The sequence below is a fragment of the Argopecten irradians genome, chromosome 1 (assembly GCF_041381155.1).
Source record: "Argopecten irradians isolate NY chromosome 1, Ai_NY, whole genome shotgun sequence".
Taxonomy (NCBI): Eukaryota; Metazoa; Mollusca; class Bivalvia; order Pectinida; family Pectinidae; genus Argopecten; species Argopecten irradians.
This window is the reverse complement of record NC_091134.1, coordinates 29,479,350-29,492,588: the sequence shown is the minus strand read 5'-3', so window position 1 is coordinate 29,492,588 and position 13,239 is coordinate 29,479,350. Positions and strand designations below refer to the sequence as shown.

General features: G+C 37.1%; 2 protein-coding genes across 2 annotated transcripts in view; both read right to left on the bottom strand.

Annotated features, from left to right (window-relative positions):
• Positions 1 to 2,017: 2,017 nt before the first annotated feature.
• On the bottom strand, positions 2,018 to 4,962 carry LOC138321369 (uncharacterized). The gene is made up of 4 exons (XM_069265052.1): positions 4,947 to 4,962; positions 3,480 to 4,172; positions 2,840 to 3,249; positions 2,018 to 2,497 (listed from the first exon to the last, which is right to left on the bottom strand). The coding sequence occupies exons 1-4, from the start codon at positions 4,960 to 4,962 to the stop codon at positions 2,018 to 2,020; spliced, it is 1,599 nt and encodes a 532-aa protein (XP_069121153.1).
• Positions 4,357 to 13,239, bottom strand: part of LOC138323371 (hormonally up-regulated neu tumor-associated kinase homolog A-like) — a 33,709-nt gene continuing 24,826 nt past the window's right edge. Inside the window, exons 6-10 of the mRNA XM_069267957.1 lie at positions 13,020 to 13,147; positions 9,346 to 9,438; positions 8,731 to 9,008; positions 7,789 to 7,957; positions 4,357 to 5,898 (exon numbers count right to left, since the gene is read on the bottom strand). Coding sequence (XP_069124058.1) covers positions 5,000 to 5,898; positions 7,789 to 7,957; positions 8,731 to 9,008; positions 9,346 to 9,438; positions 13,020 to 13,147 — 1,567 coding nt within the window. The 3' untranslated portion in view covers positions 4,357 to 4,999. The remainder of the gene's footprint in view (positions 5,899 to 7,788; positions 7,958 to 8,730; positions 9,009 to 9,345; positions 9,439 to 13,019; positions 13,148 to 13,239) is intronic.

Sequence of the window (13,239 nt, the reverse complement as noted above, 5' to 3'; positions counted from 1 at the left end):
TTTCATTGGGCACTTCTGAAGGACAAACGGATAGTTTCATTGGGCACTTCTGAAGGACAAACCAGCAGTTTCATGGGGCACTTCTGAAGGACAAGCGAACAGTTTCATGTGACTCCTACTACTAAAGTATCCAATGGCATTATTCCTTTGATCTCATTCTGATGTCTCCCATACCACTTCTTCGCGCGAGAAAGACTATTGTGAATTATAAAGTTGTACCCTGTTAATTCAACTATTCGTCGCATTAACAACGTTAAATGGTTAAATGGCTTAGGGGAAGCTGAAGTGTACTCAGTGTACCAGGAGCGGGTGTATACCAATATCAATGTAGTATACACTTCCAGTGAGAGTCTATTAAAAAGACCACAGTGCTGATACGATACGGAAATAATAAATCAATCTAAATGCATTCTTTACGAAAATAAATATAAGTTTGTATGGCTGGTGGTTGTGCACTAAATTTGATGATGGTTTGACTACGTATTAAGACTAGAAATTCAGAAGTTCACAACTTTTCAGAATTATAAACAGAACGATTTTTGTTAATCGTTCTTTTAAGAATAATTATGTCAATCAATAAAGCAATTCCTCGCATAGACACTTTTATACTTGTTTCAAAAATACATTTTTGTGTGTGTATTCAATCCTATGGTTACACAGAATGCCGCAAATATTTATTAGTGGTGCAAACCCTAATTCCCATTAATACATTGTTAGTACCTAATTGCTTGTAATTATCCAAAATTCAAATTAAACCAATAAATGTATATTTCATTTCAATAGCAACAGTACTTTTTGGCTTTCCCTCTCTTTCTTTGGCGGAGTGACATTCAATGTTAACAATAGAAAATCGTTGTGAAAAATTAAAATGATAGTTCCTCTACACCGTCTACACCGAACTCTATATGGTCAATATATAAGTAGAAGCACAGTTATCATTCATATGTATTTTTTAATATTTTCATAAGTTTCACTGTTAAATACAATATCATTATAACAATAACAATACGAACAATTCCATTCTGTATCAAAATATTTCACATCCATGTATATGTGACAGAAACATATTTAATAGTTTTGATAAAACATTGGTAACAAAAAAAGCGTCTCCCTTTAATGGAATTTTGTCTATATTGCCAAGCAAGTAGAACACCCAGTGCGATATGAACTACTAGTATGTAAACAAGAGATATTGTTATTTAACACGGTGGTACCAGCACTGTCGTGGTCCCTGATGTTTAAATCGTCATGGTAACTTACACATACTCTCAATTATCTACTAAACTATTTAATCACCATAGCAACGTTACAAATACTCTCCAACCTCTCCTAAACGACTTCGATTGATATCCCCATGGCGACAGTACACGTACTCACCATCATAACGTGTTGATTGTCCATTTAGTGACTAGCCATGCTTGTAGCACTACAAAAGTATCATAATGAAACAAAATGGAAACAACAGAAAATCACCAATGGTAACAGATAGATATATATATATATATTTTTTTTTTTTGGGGGGGGGGGGGGTCACCTCTTAGTTTTATTTTCCATACCAATTGAAAATCAAAATGAATTGTAAGTTAACTGGTGGCTGGTTTAAAGTGAATAGTCGGGCAAAGAAAACCAGTCTAAATGCGTTCATTGGCCTTCCAAAAGTTCTCACATATTAATACGACGGCCAAGTTCTGCTCACGTTTCCCAGTTCTGACCATTAAAGTAAAGGAAAGTTGAAAGCATTGAAAGCGAGGCTGCGTGTAAATGTAACCACGGACATAGTCAGCCGGGAGGACGTTTCAGGATTCCTATACTTTAAATTAATTTCTTCTTACGCAAACAGATTTTGGCGAGATATTTTATTTTTTTATTTCATAAGAAATTATACTGGATACATTCACACCATTTTACCGACTTTAGCCACCCTTGCCCGACTGTTCACTTTAATAATTGTGAAATCAAGAAAAAGGCGGAACAATGCATTAATGACTTTGAATTATTCAATGTAGTCAAGAGACGTCTAAACAACAGACCGGAGCCAGTTAGACCAGATAGGTAGAGCTGTTTCCTGGAGCCAGTTAGACCAGATAGGTAGAGCTGTTTCCTGGAGCCAGTTAGACCAGATAGGTAGAGCTGTTTCCTGGAGCCAGTTAGACCAGATAGGTAGAGCTGTTTCCTGGAGACAGCTAGACCAGATAGGTAGAGCTGTTTCCTGGAGACAGTTAGACCAGATAGGTAGAGCTGTTTCTTGGAGCCAGTTAGACCAGATAGGTAAAGCTGTTTCCTGGAGCCAGTTAGACCAGATAGGTAAAGCTGTTTCCTGGAGACAGTTAGACCAGATAGGTAAAGCTGTTTCCTGGAGCCAGTTAGACCAGATAGGTAAAGCTGTTTCCTGGAGCCAGTTAGACCAGATAGGTAAAGCTGTTTCCTGGAGCCAGTTAGACCAGATTGGTAGAGCTGTTTCCTGGAGCCAATTAGACCAGATAGGTAAAGCTGTTTCCTGGAGACAGTTAGACCAGATAGGTAGAGCTGTTTCTTAGAGACAGTTAGACCAGATAGGTAGAGCTGTTTCCTGGAGCCAGTTAGACCAGATAGGTAAGCTGTTTCCTGGAGCCAGTTAGACCAGATAGGTAAAGCTGTTTCCTGGAGACAGTTAGACCAGATAGGTAGAGCTGTTTCTTAGAGACAGTTTTTTAGACCAGATAGGTAAAGCTGTTTCCTGGAGCCAGTTAGACCAGATAGGTAAAGCTGTTTCCTGGAGCCAGTTAGACCAGATAGGTAAAGCTGTTTTCCTGAGCCAGTTAGACCAGATAGGTAAAGCTTTTCCTGGAGACAGTTAGACCAGATAGGTAGAGCTGTTTCCTGGAGAGACCAGATAGGTAAAGCTGTTTCCTGGAGCAGTTAGACCAGATAGGTAGAGCTGTTTCTTAGAGACAGTTAGACCAGATAGGTAGAGCTGTTTCTTGGAGACAGTTAGACCAGATAGGTAGAGCTGTTTCCTGGAGCCAGTTAGACCAGATAGGTAGAGCTGTTTCCTGGAGCCAGTTAGACCAGATAGGTAGATCTGTTTCCTGGAGACAGTTAGACCAGATAGGTAGAGCTGTTTCTTGGAGACAGTACGACCAGATAGGTAGAGCTGTTTCCTGGAGACAGTTAGACCAGATAGGTAGAGCTGTTTCCTGGAGCCAGTTAGACCAGATAGGTAGAGCTGTTTCCTGGAGACAGTTAGACCAGATAGGTAGAAGCTGTTTCCTGGAGACAGTTAGACCAGATAGGTAGAGCTGTTTCCTGGAGACAGTTAGACCAGATAGGTAGAGCTGTTTCCTGGAGCAGTTAGACCAGATAGGTAGAGCTGTTTCCTGGAGACAGTTAGACCAGATAGGTAGAGCTGTTTCCTGGAGACAGTTAGACCAGATAGGTAGAGCTGTTTCCTGGAGACAGTTAGACCAGATAGGTAAGCTGTTTCCTGGAGACAGTTAGACCAGATAGGTAAGCTGTTTCCTGGAGACAGTTAGACCAGATAGGTAGAGCTGTTTCCTGGAGCCTGTTAGACCAGATAGGTAGAGCTGTTTCCTGGAGACAGTTAGACCAGATAGGTAAAGCTGTTTCCTGGAGCCAGTTAGACCAGATAGGTAAAGCTGTTTCCTGGAGCCAGTTAGACCAGATAGGTAGAGCTGTTTCCTGGAGACAGTTAGACCAGATAGGTAGAGCTGTTTCCTGGAGACAGTTAGACCAGATAGGTAGAGCTGTTTCCTGGAGACAGTTAGACCAGATAGGTAAAGCTGTTTCCTGGAGACAGTTAGACCAGATAGGTAGAGCTGTTCTGGAGCCAGTTAGACCAGATAGGTAGAGCTGTTTCCTGGAGAAGTTAGACCAGATAGGTAGAGCTGTTTCCTGGAGACAGTTAGACCAGATAGGTAGAGCTGTTTCCTGGAGCCAGTTAGACCAGATAGGTAGAGCTGTTTCCTGGAGACAGTTAGACCAGATAGGTAGAGCTGTTTCCTGGAGACAGTTAGACCAGATAGGTAGAGCTGTTTCCTGGAGCCAGTTAGACCAGATAGGTAGAGCTGTTTCCTGGAGCCAGTTAGACCAGATAGGTAGAGCTGTTTCCTGGAGCCAGTTAGACCAGATAGGTAGAGCTGTTTCCTGGAGACAGCTAGACCAGATAGGTAAAGCTGTTTCCAGGAAGGATCAATCATACATAATCTTACTTAACCTATAGACAAAGGAAATATGTAACAACACCAAAATATGGTTTACGAGTCTTTTGTATGGCAGAAATGCTTAGTTCAGATCATACGTATTTAATTTGTCTTTTGACTTGATTGTCTAATGAAAAGAATACCAATAACAAGTAAACAGGACATAAATTTGTTTTATAGCATACTTTTGTATGATTTAGCAGTGAAATAAGTTATTTTTCCATGTACAGTACTAGTAAAACCTAGTTAAATAAAGTCCAAGTTACTGGAACATTCTGTGAAAACGTTGAAGTGTATATTGAGTTGAGAGAGTTGGTAGGTTATGTATGAAGCTGGGTCGGAATCGATTTAAATTCTTTGAAATAAAAAAAAGTATACAAGTCTTAATAAAATCGACTCAACGATGAACTAAAGGTACGAATTTAGTTTTTTTCTTTTTCTCATAATGGGTCCTATTGTACAAAACATGAGGTATTGTTCGATATGGCGTGCACGTTGTTTTGCCAAAAAAAAAAAAAAAAAATACCAGCGTAATTATTTTGATGAAAAAACGTTTAACCGGTTAGAAATCCGGCCAGGTGCCTTCCATTTGCCACTAATGATTGTCATTATCATTGTTACATCGTAGCCATCACAAACATATCGGTTTTGGCGTTTCAAATTTACACGCAAACACTTTTTTTCATACGAAGAAATATCCAAATTAAACGAACCATGTTTTGATATATATCATTTGGATGATTTTACATTTCTCGTGGTCCATATTGCACTAGAAAATTAGGCCTTTATATCAGTTGAGCCTACTTGCACTCTGTAGGAGACATAATGTTGGGCAGCGCTAACGACGGGGCTGTATTTTCTCTGTTTAAAAGTGATGAAAGTTCAGAGTTCAATGTTCCCTTCGAGCTTGCAGGTTTAGGACTAGATGATAGCGCTGTGATTCTCTCAATGGAGGCAGCATGAGGCGATTTACTTCTATTATAAAGCGGAAGTGCCTGCCCCGCCCTGTTGTGATTGTGAAGTTGGTGATGATTTGCGGCACGTGCTGACGTCCTAGGCTTAGGGACATCTAAACCTTTTTGGTTAGCACCATGTGCTGTTGTCAGCACATGTTTTGTGTCTTTGTTAGCACAAGGGGAGTAATCAAGATGAATTAGTTTCTTGTTGTTGACTATTTTAACCTCAGTTCGTCTAATGTATACGTTATTTTGCCCATTGCACATTTGATGAGTGACGTTGTCAGGGTGATTCTGTGCCCTCTGAAAGCGAGGCTTATTGCCTTTCATGTTCACCGTGAGATCTGTGTTACAGCGTTTGATGAGACGTCGTACCAACACGTCCGCCGTCTCCGTATTTCCTCTTTCAGGAGCTGCCGGCAGTGGATCCTTCCAAAGGTATTGTTTTACTCGTCCAAGATGGCGTCTTGGGGGCATCATATGAGGTCGGTAGTTGGAACGTTTATTTACGGTACTGTGCGAATCTATACCTTCCGTGGTTCCACAATTGTCGCTGCCTATGTCCTCTATATGGAACTCTGGGGAAGGAGACAAGTCATGTGAAACACCAGCACCTCGCACAATCACTTTCCCGGGGACAATGGGAAGGTAGGTTGTCTCCCTTCGTATAGGCAGGGGCGATTTACAGAAGGAATGTTTCGGCTGGTCCGCTCTCGTAGTATCAGATGCTTCTCTTTCCAAAGCTATAACACACGGAAAATGGGGTTATAAAATACAAAGGATTACAATAGTTTCCTTCCAAATACACGATACGTGATAATAACAAACATACAGATGTAAAGAATTCAATGTATAAAAATAAGTTTCGGTACTGTTTTGGCTTTTGGCTCTCAGATATGGTAAAACCACATACTCTTTGTAGCTGGAAGGGAATTCAAGTTCTTTAGAAAAAGTCATTATATATCACTTTCACCACAATTTCATAAGTAATATGCACACATTAGCCGTTGCTAAATTCCTAGGGCCATAACGAGTCAACACTGTAGTGACCATTAAGGCCCCTAGTAATTCCACCTTTCCACCTTTAACGCAATCAAAACACTGCCCAATCCCCATATGGTCATGGTAAACTGATTGCTTTTAGGACTGATAAAGATGAATTAGCATGAGAGTATTATCACATGGAAGTATTAATTCTATGGCTTACAACACCCGTTTTTACCATACTTATTTACATGTAATTAACACTATCTACATTTGGATATCGGTCTAATAACGGTCGTTATGGGTTAATTGGTTTGTCAGCCGAACCCTGATGTTTAGTCACACTGCCCATAAATACGCTTTCAGCTGGACTATTATCTTCTAATGTACAGACATATCCACGACTAGACTGAATCTAGCAATCCAAAATATATCATATGACGGGGTTTTTTCTGAGATACGGAAATGATAATTAAGTCAAGTGTGTTTTGCTTTTGCTCAACTTGAAGGCCTACATTGCAACCAAATTTATATTTGTGATAGTACATTGAGCCTGATTTGAAGTTCCCGGCGAGTTTTGCCGATGGAGCAGAAGACGGCCATTATATTGAGACACCTGTATTTGGTTTACACTAAAACTCTCTAGTTTGTTTTCATTCGAACTTGCTAAAACGATGGATTATAATTTTTTGAAAGCATCCATCTTTCACTGGCTCTCAAAGAGATTATAAACACAAACCAAACCCTACATCATCTGTCAAACGCCATGGTACATGATACATTTTAACGCTATAGACACGTGTTTTCATTAACAATCTCGGTGAATACCAATATCACAACGTCACACTGTTGTAATGATATTGTAATGGAGAACCTTTATTGTGAGTTCGTATAAGGCTTAGTCTAACGGAAACTACATAAACTACACGCTTTGATCCCAAAATTAGATAGACGTGCAATTTCTCAGTAATCAAGACCAATCAGTTTATTCAACGGTTATATTTTATTTATAGAATTCTTCATAATACGGGCGTTAAAACTCAGTGAAGCGTACACTAATTTGGTGGATTTACCTCCGAATCGATACTTCCATAAATATAAATGGACCTGTGGTCTATGGAGGTAGTGTATATTGTATCTCTGATTATTGTTACTTTTGTTGATCTAGGTGACTTTACAGTCGCACTGGGACAGTATTGTTGTATTTATGCAATGCTTATCGACCAATCTTTTATAACACACACATCCGATGACTTATCTGTAGAATGTGAATAACATCACTCTCTGCAATACACCTAGATCTGCTTTGTGACACCGTCCATGGCATTATGAATTTAGACTTCAAATGAATTAAAGTGAAAATATTGAGAAAGAGTAAAAGATCTGGTACCACTTTTTCCCATTTATATCACGTTTTGAAAATGCATTATTACATAATTATGCCAGAGGAGATTAGGATTAGTCAAAGGGGTTTCGTAATAAACTACAATGGAGTAAGGAAACACTCATTTTGCAATCGAAGTAACTTTGTTAACGAAGTTTTTTATACATTCGAAAGAAAGTTCTGAGCTGACTGTTGTACTGTAATCAACGTTAACAGTACTTGGTAAAAGGTGTTAGATGAATTACGTTGATTATATAAAACCTACTTTTCGTCTGATCACTACTGTTCTCCTCGCCGTCCATATCTGTGATCTTCACGTCGTCTGCTTTCACCGCCTTTGGCTGTTTTTTCTTGGCCATATAGTTGACTGCACCAAACTTGGTCGGAGCCTGATAGTCATCGCCATTCGTAGAATTCCGACGAGCTTTTATTTTCTTCAAAATTAATTTAAAGATAAGGATACATTTTTTTATATTATTCAGATCGATATGATGTGGTCATATGTGCTTTAAAAAAATGAAAACGCAATGCAGATCGCAAAATGGTTATTGTAAGTGCAATTGCAACTGCTAGCATTCAAACACTTTTTCAACAAGAATTAACGGTAACCTGAGTTCTAATATGCTGAGAATTTTTGGCCCTATGCCCCACCAGCCTGATTTGCTATTATTGAGGATAAATGAAAGCGCAGTAAAATTTTAAAATTAGTAGTTCTTACCAGATTTGAATAATGATCAAAAATGTGTTTTCCCCTTTATAAACTATAATTATTTTGACCCCCTCCCCTGGAAAAAACATGAGAGCCCAAGGCCAGGAAATTATCAATTTTGTAAAGGGTATTTTTTACCCTTAATGCATTATATGAAGAATGCTTTTGTTTCCACCAAATCTGTGCGTTGAGATTTTTATCCCTTTTGGCCCCTCCCGAAGCCTCCTCGAGGTGGTAACGATATAATTCAAATTTTTGATTGGTCTGAGACCATGGAAGGTTTATACAAAATGAATTAGTTTTAGTAGTTTGGGGAAGAATTCAAAAGTATGAATTGTTTGAGGACACAAGACACACGACGACAGACCAAAGGTTAACAGTATAGCTCACGTAAATAAAGTGTTTGATAAAGTAAAAAAGAAAACAAAATCAATAACAACAAAAAGTATTCCTTTGAAGTCAGATGTATAGAAGGTATATTGATTTATATTGATTTACCTGAAAGACTAGTGATACTTTCTTATGTCCAAACATCGGCGAATCCATAGCAGAAACCTTTCCCTTAACACGCATGTCTGCCATATATCGAATCAACTTCCGGTGTAAAATATGATACATTGCTAAGGCCGGACTGGGGATGTTTCCGATAACGAATCGGATCACCTCCGACATTCGGAACCCCTGGCATTCTGTCATGTGCTTCATGATGTTGTCATCAAGTTCGTCATTTCGAAGTTTGTTAGGACAGGGAGCGCGCTCCATCGGAACACCTTTACCTTGATTATAGACAAACACATCAAACTTAATTTTTCAATTTTGTACGCATGCAAACATCCAAAGTATAATAATGCTGATATCACGTTGACATTAAAAATTATATTATGATGTCGAATCATTTTCATTTTTCAGAATATCTAAATGGGCAAATTGTTGAAAAAGCATCCACCAGCTATTCCTTTTGCATCAAGTTATAGACACACATACAGTTATCGTTACAGTTGACGATGCATTTTGCACGAAGATTTGCCAATTGAAAAAAAAAGAAAAAAAAACCTGATGATTTAAATATAGCGTTCTAATGTAAATATGCCGAATAGACATGGAAGGACGTACTTTCTGCTACCCAGGAATGCCTCATGGTATCATCGAGGGTGATGCGTTTATCGGGCTCCGGTGTAAGGAAACGCTTCAGTAGTTCTCGACAGTCTGTAAGGATATCACGGACATGGAATACACATCAAGTCTCAAGCATTCTGAAGAAAACATAAGACTGCTAATGGCACATCTTGAATGCCTGCTGGTCAAGCCAAATTTTATATGAACCGTTATTCAAATCAGAAAACTTTTTAACTTGAACCACTGTTTACATTATATAGATTTGTAATGATAACAGAAACAATACAGGTACAAAAAGTACAATAACACCAGGTGTTGTGGATGGGTAAACGTTCTTAGTTTTATTTCTCAAAATGAAACCAGGTGTTGAGGATGGGTAAACGTCCTTAGTTTTATTTCTGACAATGAAACCAGGTGTTGAGGATGGGTAAACGTCCTTAGTTTTATTTCTGACAGTGTAACCAAGTGTTGAGGAGGAGTAAACGTCCTTAGTTTTATTTCTGATAGTGTAAGCAGGTGTTGAGGATAAGTAAACGTCCTTAGTTTTATTTCTGACAACGCAACCAGGTGTTGAGGATGGGTAAACGTCCTTAGTTTTATTTCTGACAACGCAACCAGGTGTTGAGGATGGGTAAACGTCCTTAGTTTTATTTCTGACAATGTAACCAGTTGTTGAGGATGTGTAAATGTCGTTAGTTTTATTTCTGACAATGTAACCGAGGTTTAGGATGGGTAAACGTTATTTCCGACAATAATCAATTACGATTTTGTCATTTTCTTGATATCCTTACTTTATTTTCAACGTAATTGTCACTTTCATGGTCCGTTTAACCGATCATTATTTACATCACATCAATTATTTACATCAATTATTCACACATGATAAAATAAATAAATTGAATAAAATCACGAAATTAAATAAACGTGTATTCAATTACGCCTTTCGATTTGCTTCATGGCTCAATTGCAGATTCACAAACAGAGTTACAGTGCTTTCAAAGTCAATGAAGCTGTAACACTATCAGTAGAATGGTCGATTAGGGTTAAAGGTATTTGTTCTTGTTTGATAACAATTTTGTAAAAAATGTAATTACTGAATTTCTTCTTAAAAATGTAATTACCGAATTTCTTCTTAAAAATGTAATTACTGAATTTCTTTTTAAAAATGTAATTACCGAATTTCTTTTTAAAACTGTAATAACTGAATTTCTTTTTAAAAACGTAATTACTGAATTTCTTTTTATAAATGTAATTACCGAATTTCTTCTTAAAAATGTAATTACTGAATTTCTTTTTAAGAATGTAATTACTTCATTTTCTTTTAAAAATGTAATTACTGAATTTTTTTTACTGAACTTCTTTTTAAAAATGTAATTACTGATTTTTAAAAAAATGTAATTTAGATAAACATGATAAACAACACTCACGCGTTGGGGAACTTATTTATCCCATAACTTTAACTCTATATTTATACCGTGGTGACCATTTTCTCGTTTTCATTCAGAGAAACTTACCACCATAAAATATAGTGCATAAATAGAGAGCCAATATTCTATTGTTTTATACTTTGAATTAGCAACTACATGTAAAACAGTAAATACTATGACAGTTAAAAGAATGCGCTGTGAAAAGTAGACCGAAGGTGAGAGCAAACTGGAATCAAGAGATCTTGGAGTTGACCAATCAGAGGTGCCGTAGGTGTTTACACACTGGAGTGTGTAAACATAAACTATAACCAACTGCTATGGAATTTATCACATGGGTTTTCCATTGTGAAACATGCATAGTTATAGGATAAATGACTTTAAACATTACTTTTGATATATCTATATTTTTTGAGATTGATTCTTGATTCCCATCAATGTGTTATACACAAATCGACTTGATAGCATGTATCTGCTGTGGCGAATAGACCCAACATCACAAAATAGACACACTATCAAGTTAAGTTAGAATCATGTCACAATAATTTCGGTTGTTACATTAAAAATGAAAATTAAATGCAAATTTATAGAGTTAAAATAAATATGATTACAATTGTATCTTTCGTCATCATGGAGTTACCTCCCCCTATCTTCATTAATTTCACCATGAATATATATGTTTTTTATAACTATTTTTTATACAGGAGAAGACTTAAGAGGCTACGCCTATGTTAAATCATATGTGCCAAGGAGGAAATATCAACAGTTGTGTTCCATATAACACTGGATCCTTTAAGTATATGTCTGTAGGATACGAATTATTATAGTAGTAAATATAGGACAAAAAAATAATTCTAACAGTGCGGACAAAATATTATCGAATTTTCAAGGCGATCTGCCCCTTTGTCAAATGTGATGTTAAATCCTATTAGCTCTTAACACCTTTTTGTCGATAAAATATTTGGAAACTAAGCCCCACTTGTTGTTGAATCCATTTTGTAATTGTAACGATATGGCACTTTAATTGCTGCACACATTTTCCAGTTTTATATATTTTTGGTGATGATGTGATCATCCAGTGTTTGTAAATCTGATGAAGCTAAACGTTAGTTATTATCATATACATCCTATATGATACAACTACCATGTATTTATTGTATAATATAATAATTATACTCTCGTATAGAATAAAAGTGTAAATTAGAAATTACACTTGTAACACAGTGTATTCCTATTAAGTCAATTAAGATCAGGTTATACCTAATCGAAGATCTAACAATAAAACATTCAAACGTTACTCCCATATGTTTGCAAAAGCAGATTATAAGGACGACTGTTTAATACAAAGAAAACCCCAACTGGGCGAGATCTTCAGTCACAAAGACACTTTCATCATTGGATATGTCCGTTGCTACCCGGATTCCTATGTGTGCGTTATATAAAGGTTGCTTAGATATGGGTCGTCTGATCTAAGGCGTTAGCGTGATAGGCCTAACCAGTCATCGTGGGAGAAAAGATACCAATTAGCGATAAGATTAATATCTACTGTACATATACATGCAAGATTAACATCAGAAGCTTCTACCATTCTGGCGCCCGGTCTAACATGGGTTCATGGTGTCGTAAATCTTTACAAATTGAATCATAACTAAACGTATTATTATAACCCAGTATTAATGAGTCTGAAACAACGTAAAGAAAACCTTAGCAAACATAGGTAAAAATGTTCTTTTTCTGATGCATGTTTGGAAGGTTACCAAGACAACTACATATAACCGGCATACAAATTGTATTAAGGATGACTGAATACTTGAAATTCAACACTTTGATCCCTTTAGTTTTGAAAATTTGATAGTCTAGGACCCAAACCGGATATAGACCTTTAAAATATGGTATACCATATCATCAACAACCAAAGACTCAAACTGTATGATGTGCTGAATCGAAATCAATCAGGCTTGCAAATTAAACGAATCCCTTAAAACAAGTTTACTCTAAATTAATCGTACATTGATCTATTGCCATTGTATCCTTCTTAGAACCGCTAATGTCCTCCTGGTAACGTTGATTTTTACAAAACCACAATCACACTGACCCTAATTCTCACATTTGCGTTGGGAGAGTATGCCAATGTCCGTTATGAGATTTGAGGTTGATAGATGACGTGGATATGATATGTTCTCCTTCTAACACAGCTCCTTACCTAGGTCATGCTTGGCTTGGTTTACAATGTGTCGTGTAGCTTACCTTTAGATACGTTTTCCGGAAGTGGGTTCGTTTGACCGCTCAGCATTTTGTTGTACAGAGTTTTGATATTGAACGGATCGACAGTAAATGGAAGGTTCCCAGTAAGCATTGCATACATATTTACACCGCTGAAAATATTCGAAAGGAAAGAGCTCAAATCAACATTACATGTTACATAAGTTTAACCTTTAAATAGCATGCAATATTGTACACATAATTA

Excerpts from the sequence above, each read along its gene's own strand:
- LOC138321369 (XM_069265052.1), bottom strand. Across the intron at positions 3,250-3,479 it reads GGAAACAGCTTACCTATCTG|GAAACAGCTTCTACCTATCT; the intron begins GTCTAACTGTCT and ends AACTGTCTCCAG. Across the intron at positions 2,498-2,839 it reads GAAACAGCTCTACCTATCTG|GAAACAGCTTTACCTATCTG; the intron begins GTCTAACTGTCT and ends AACTGTCTCCAG.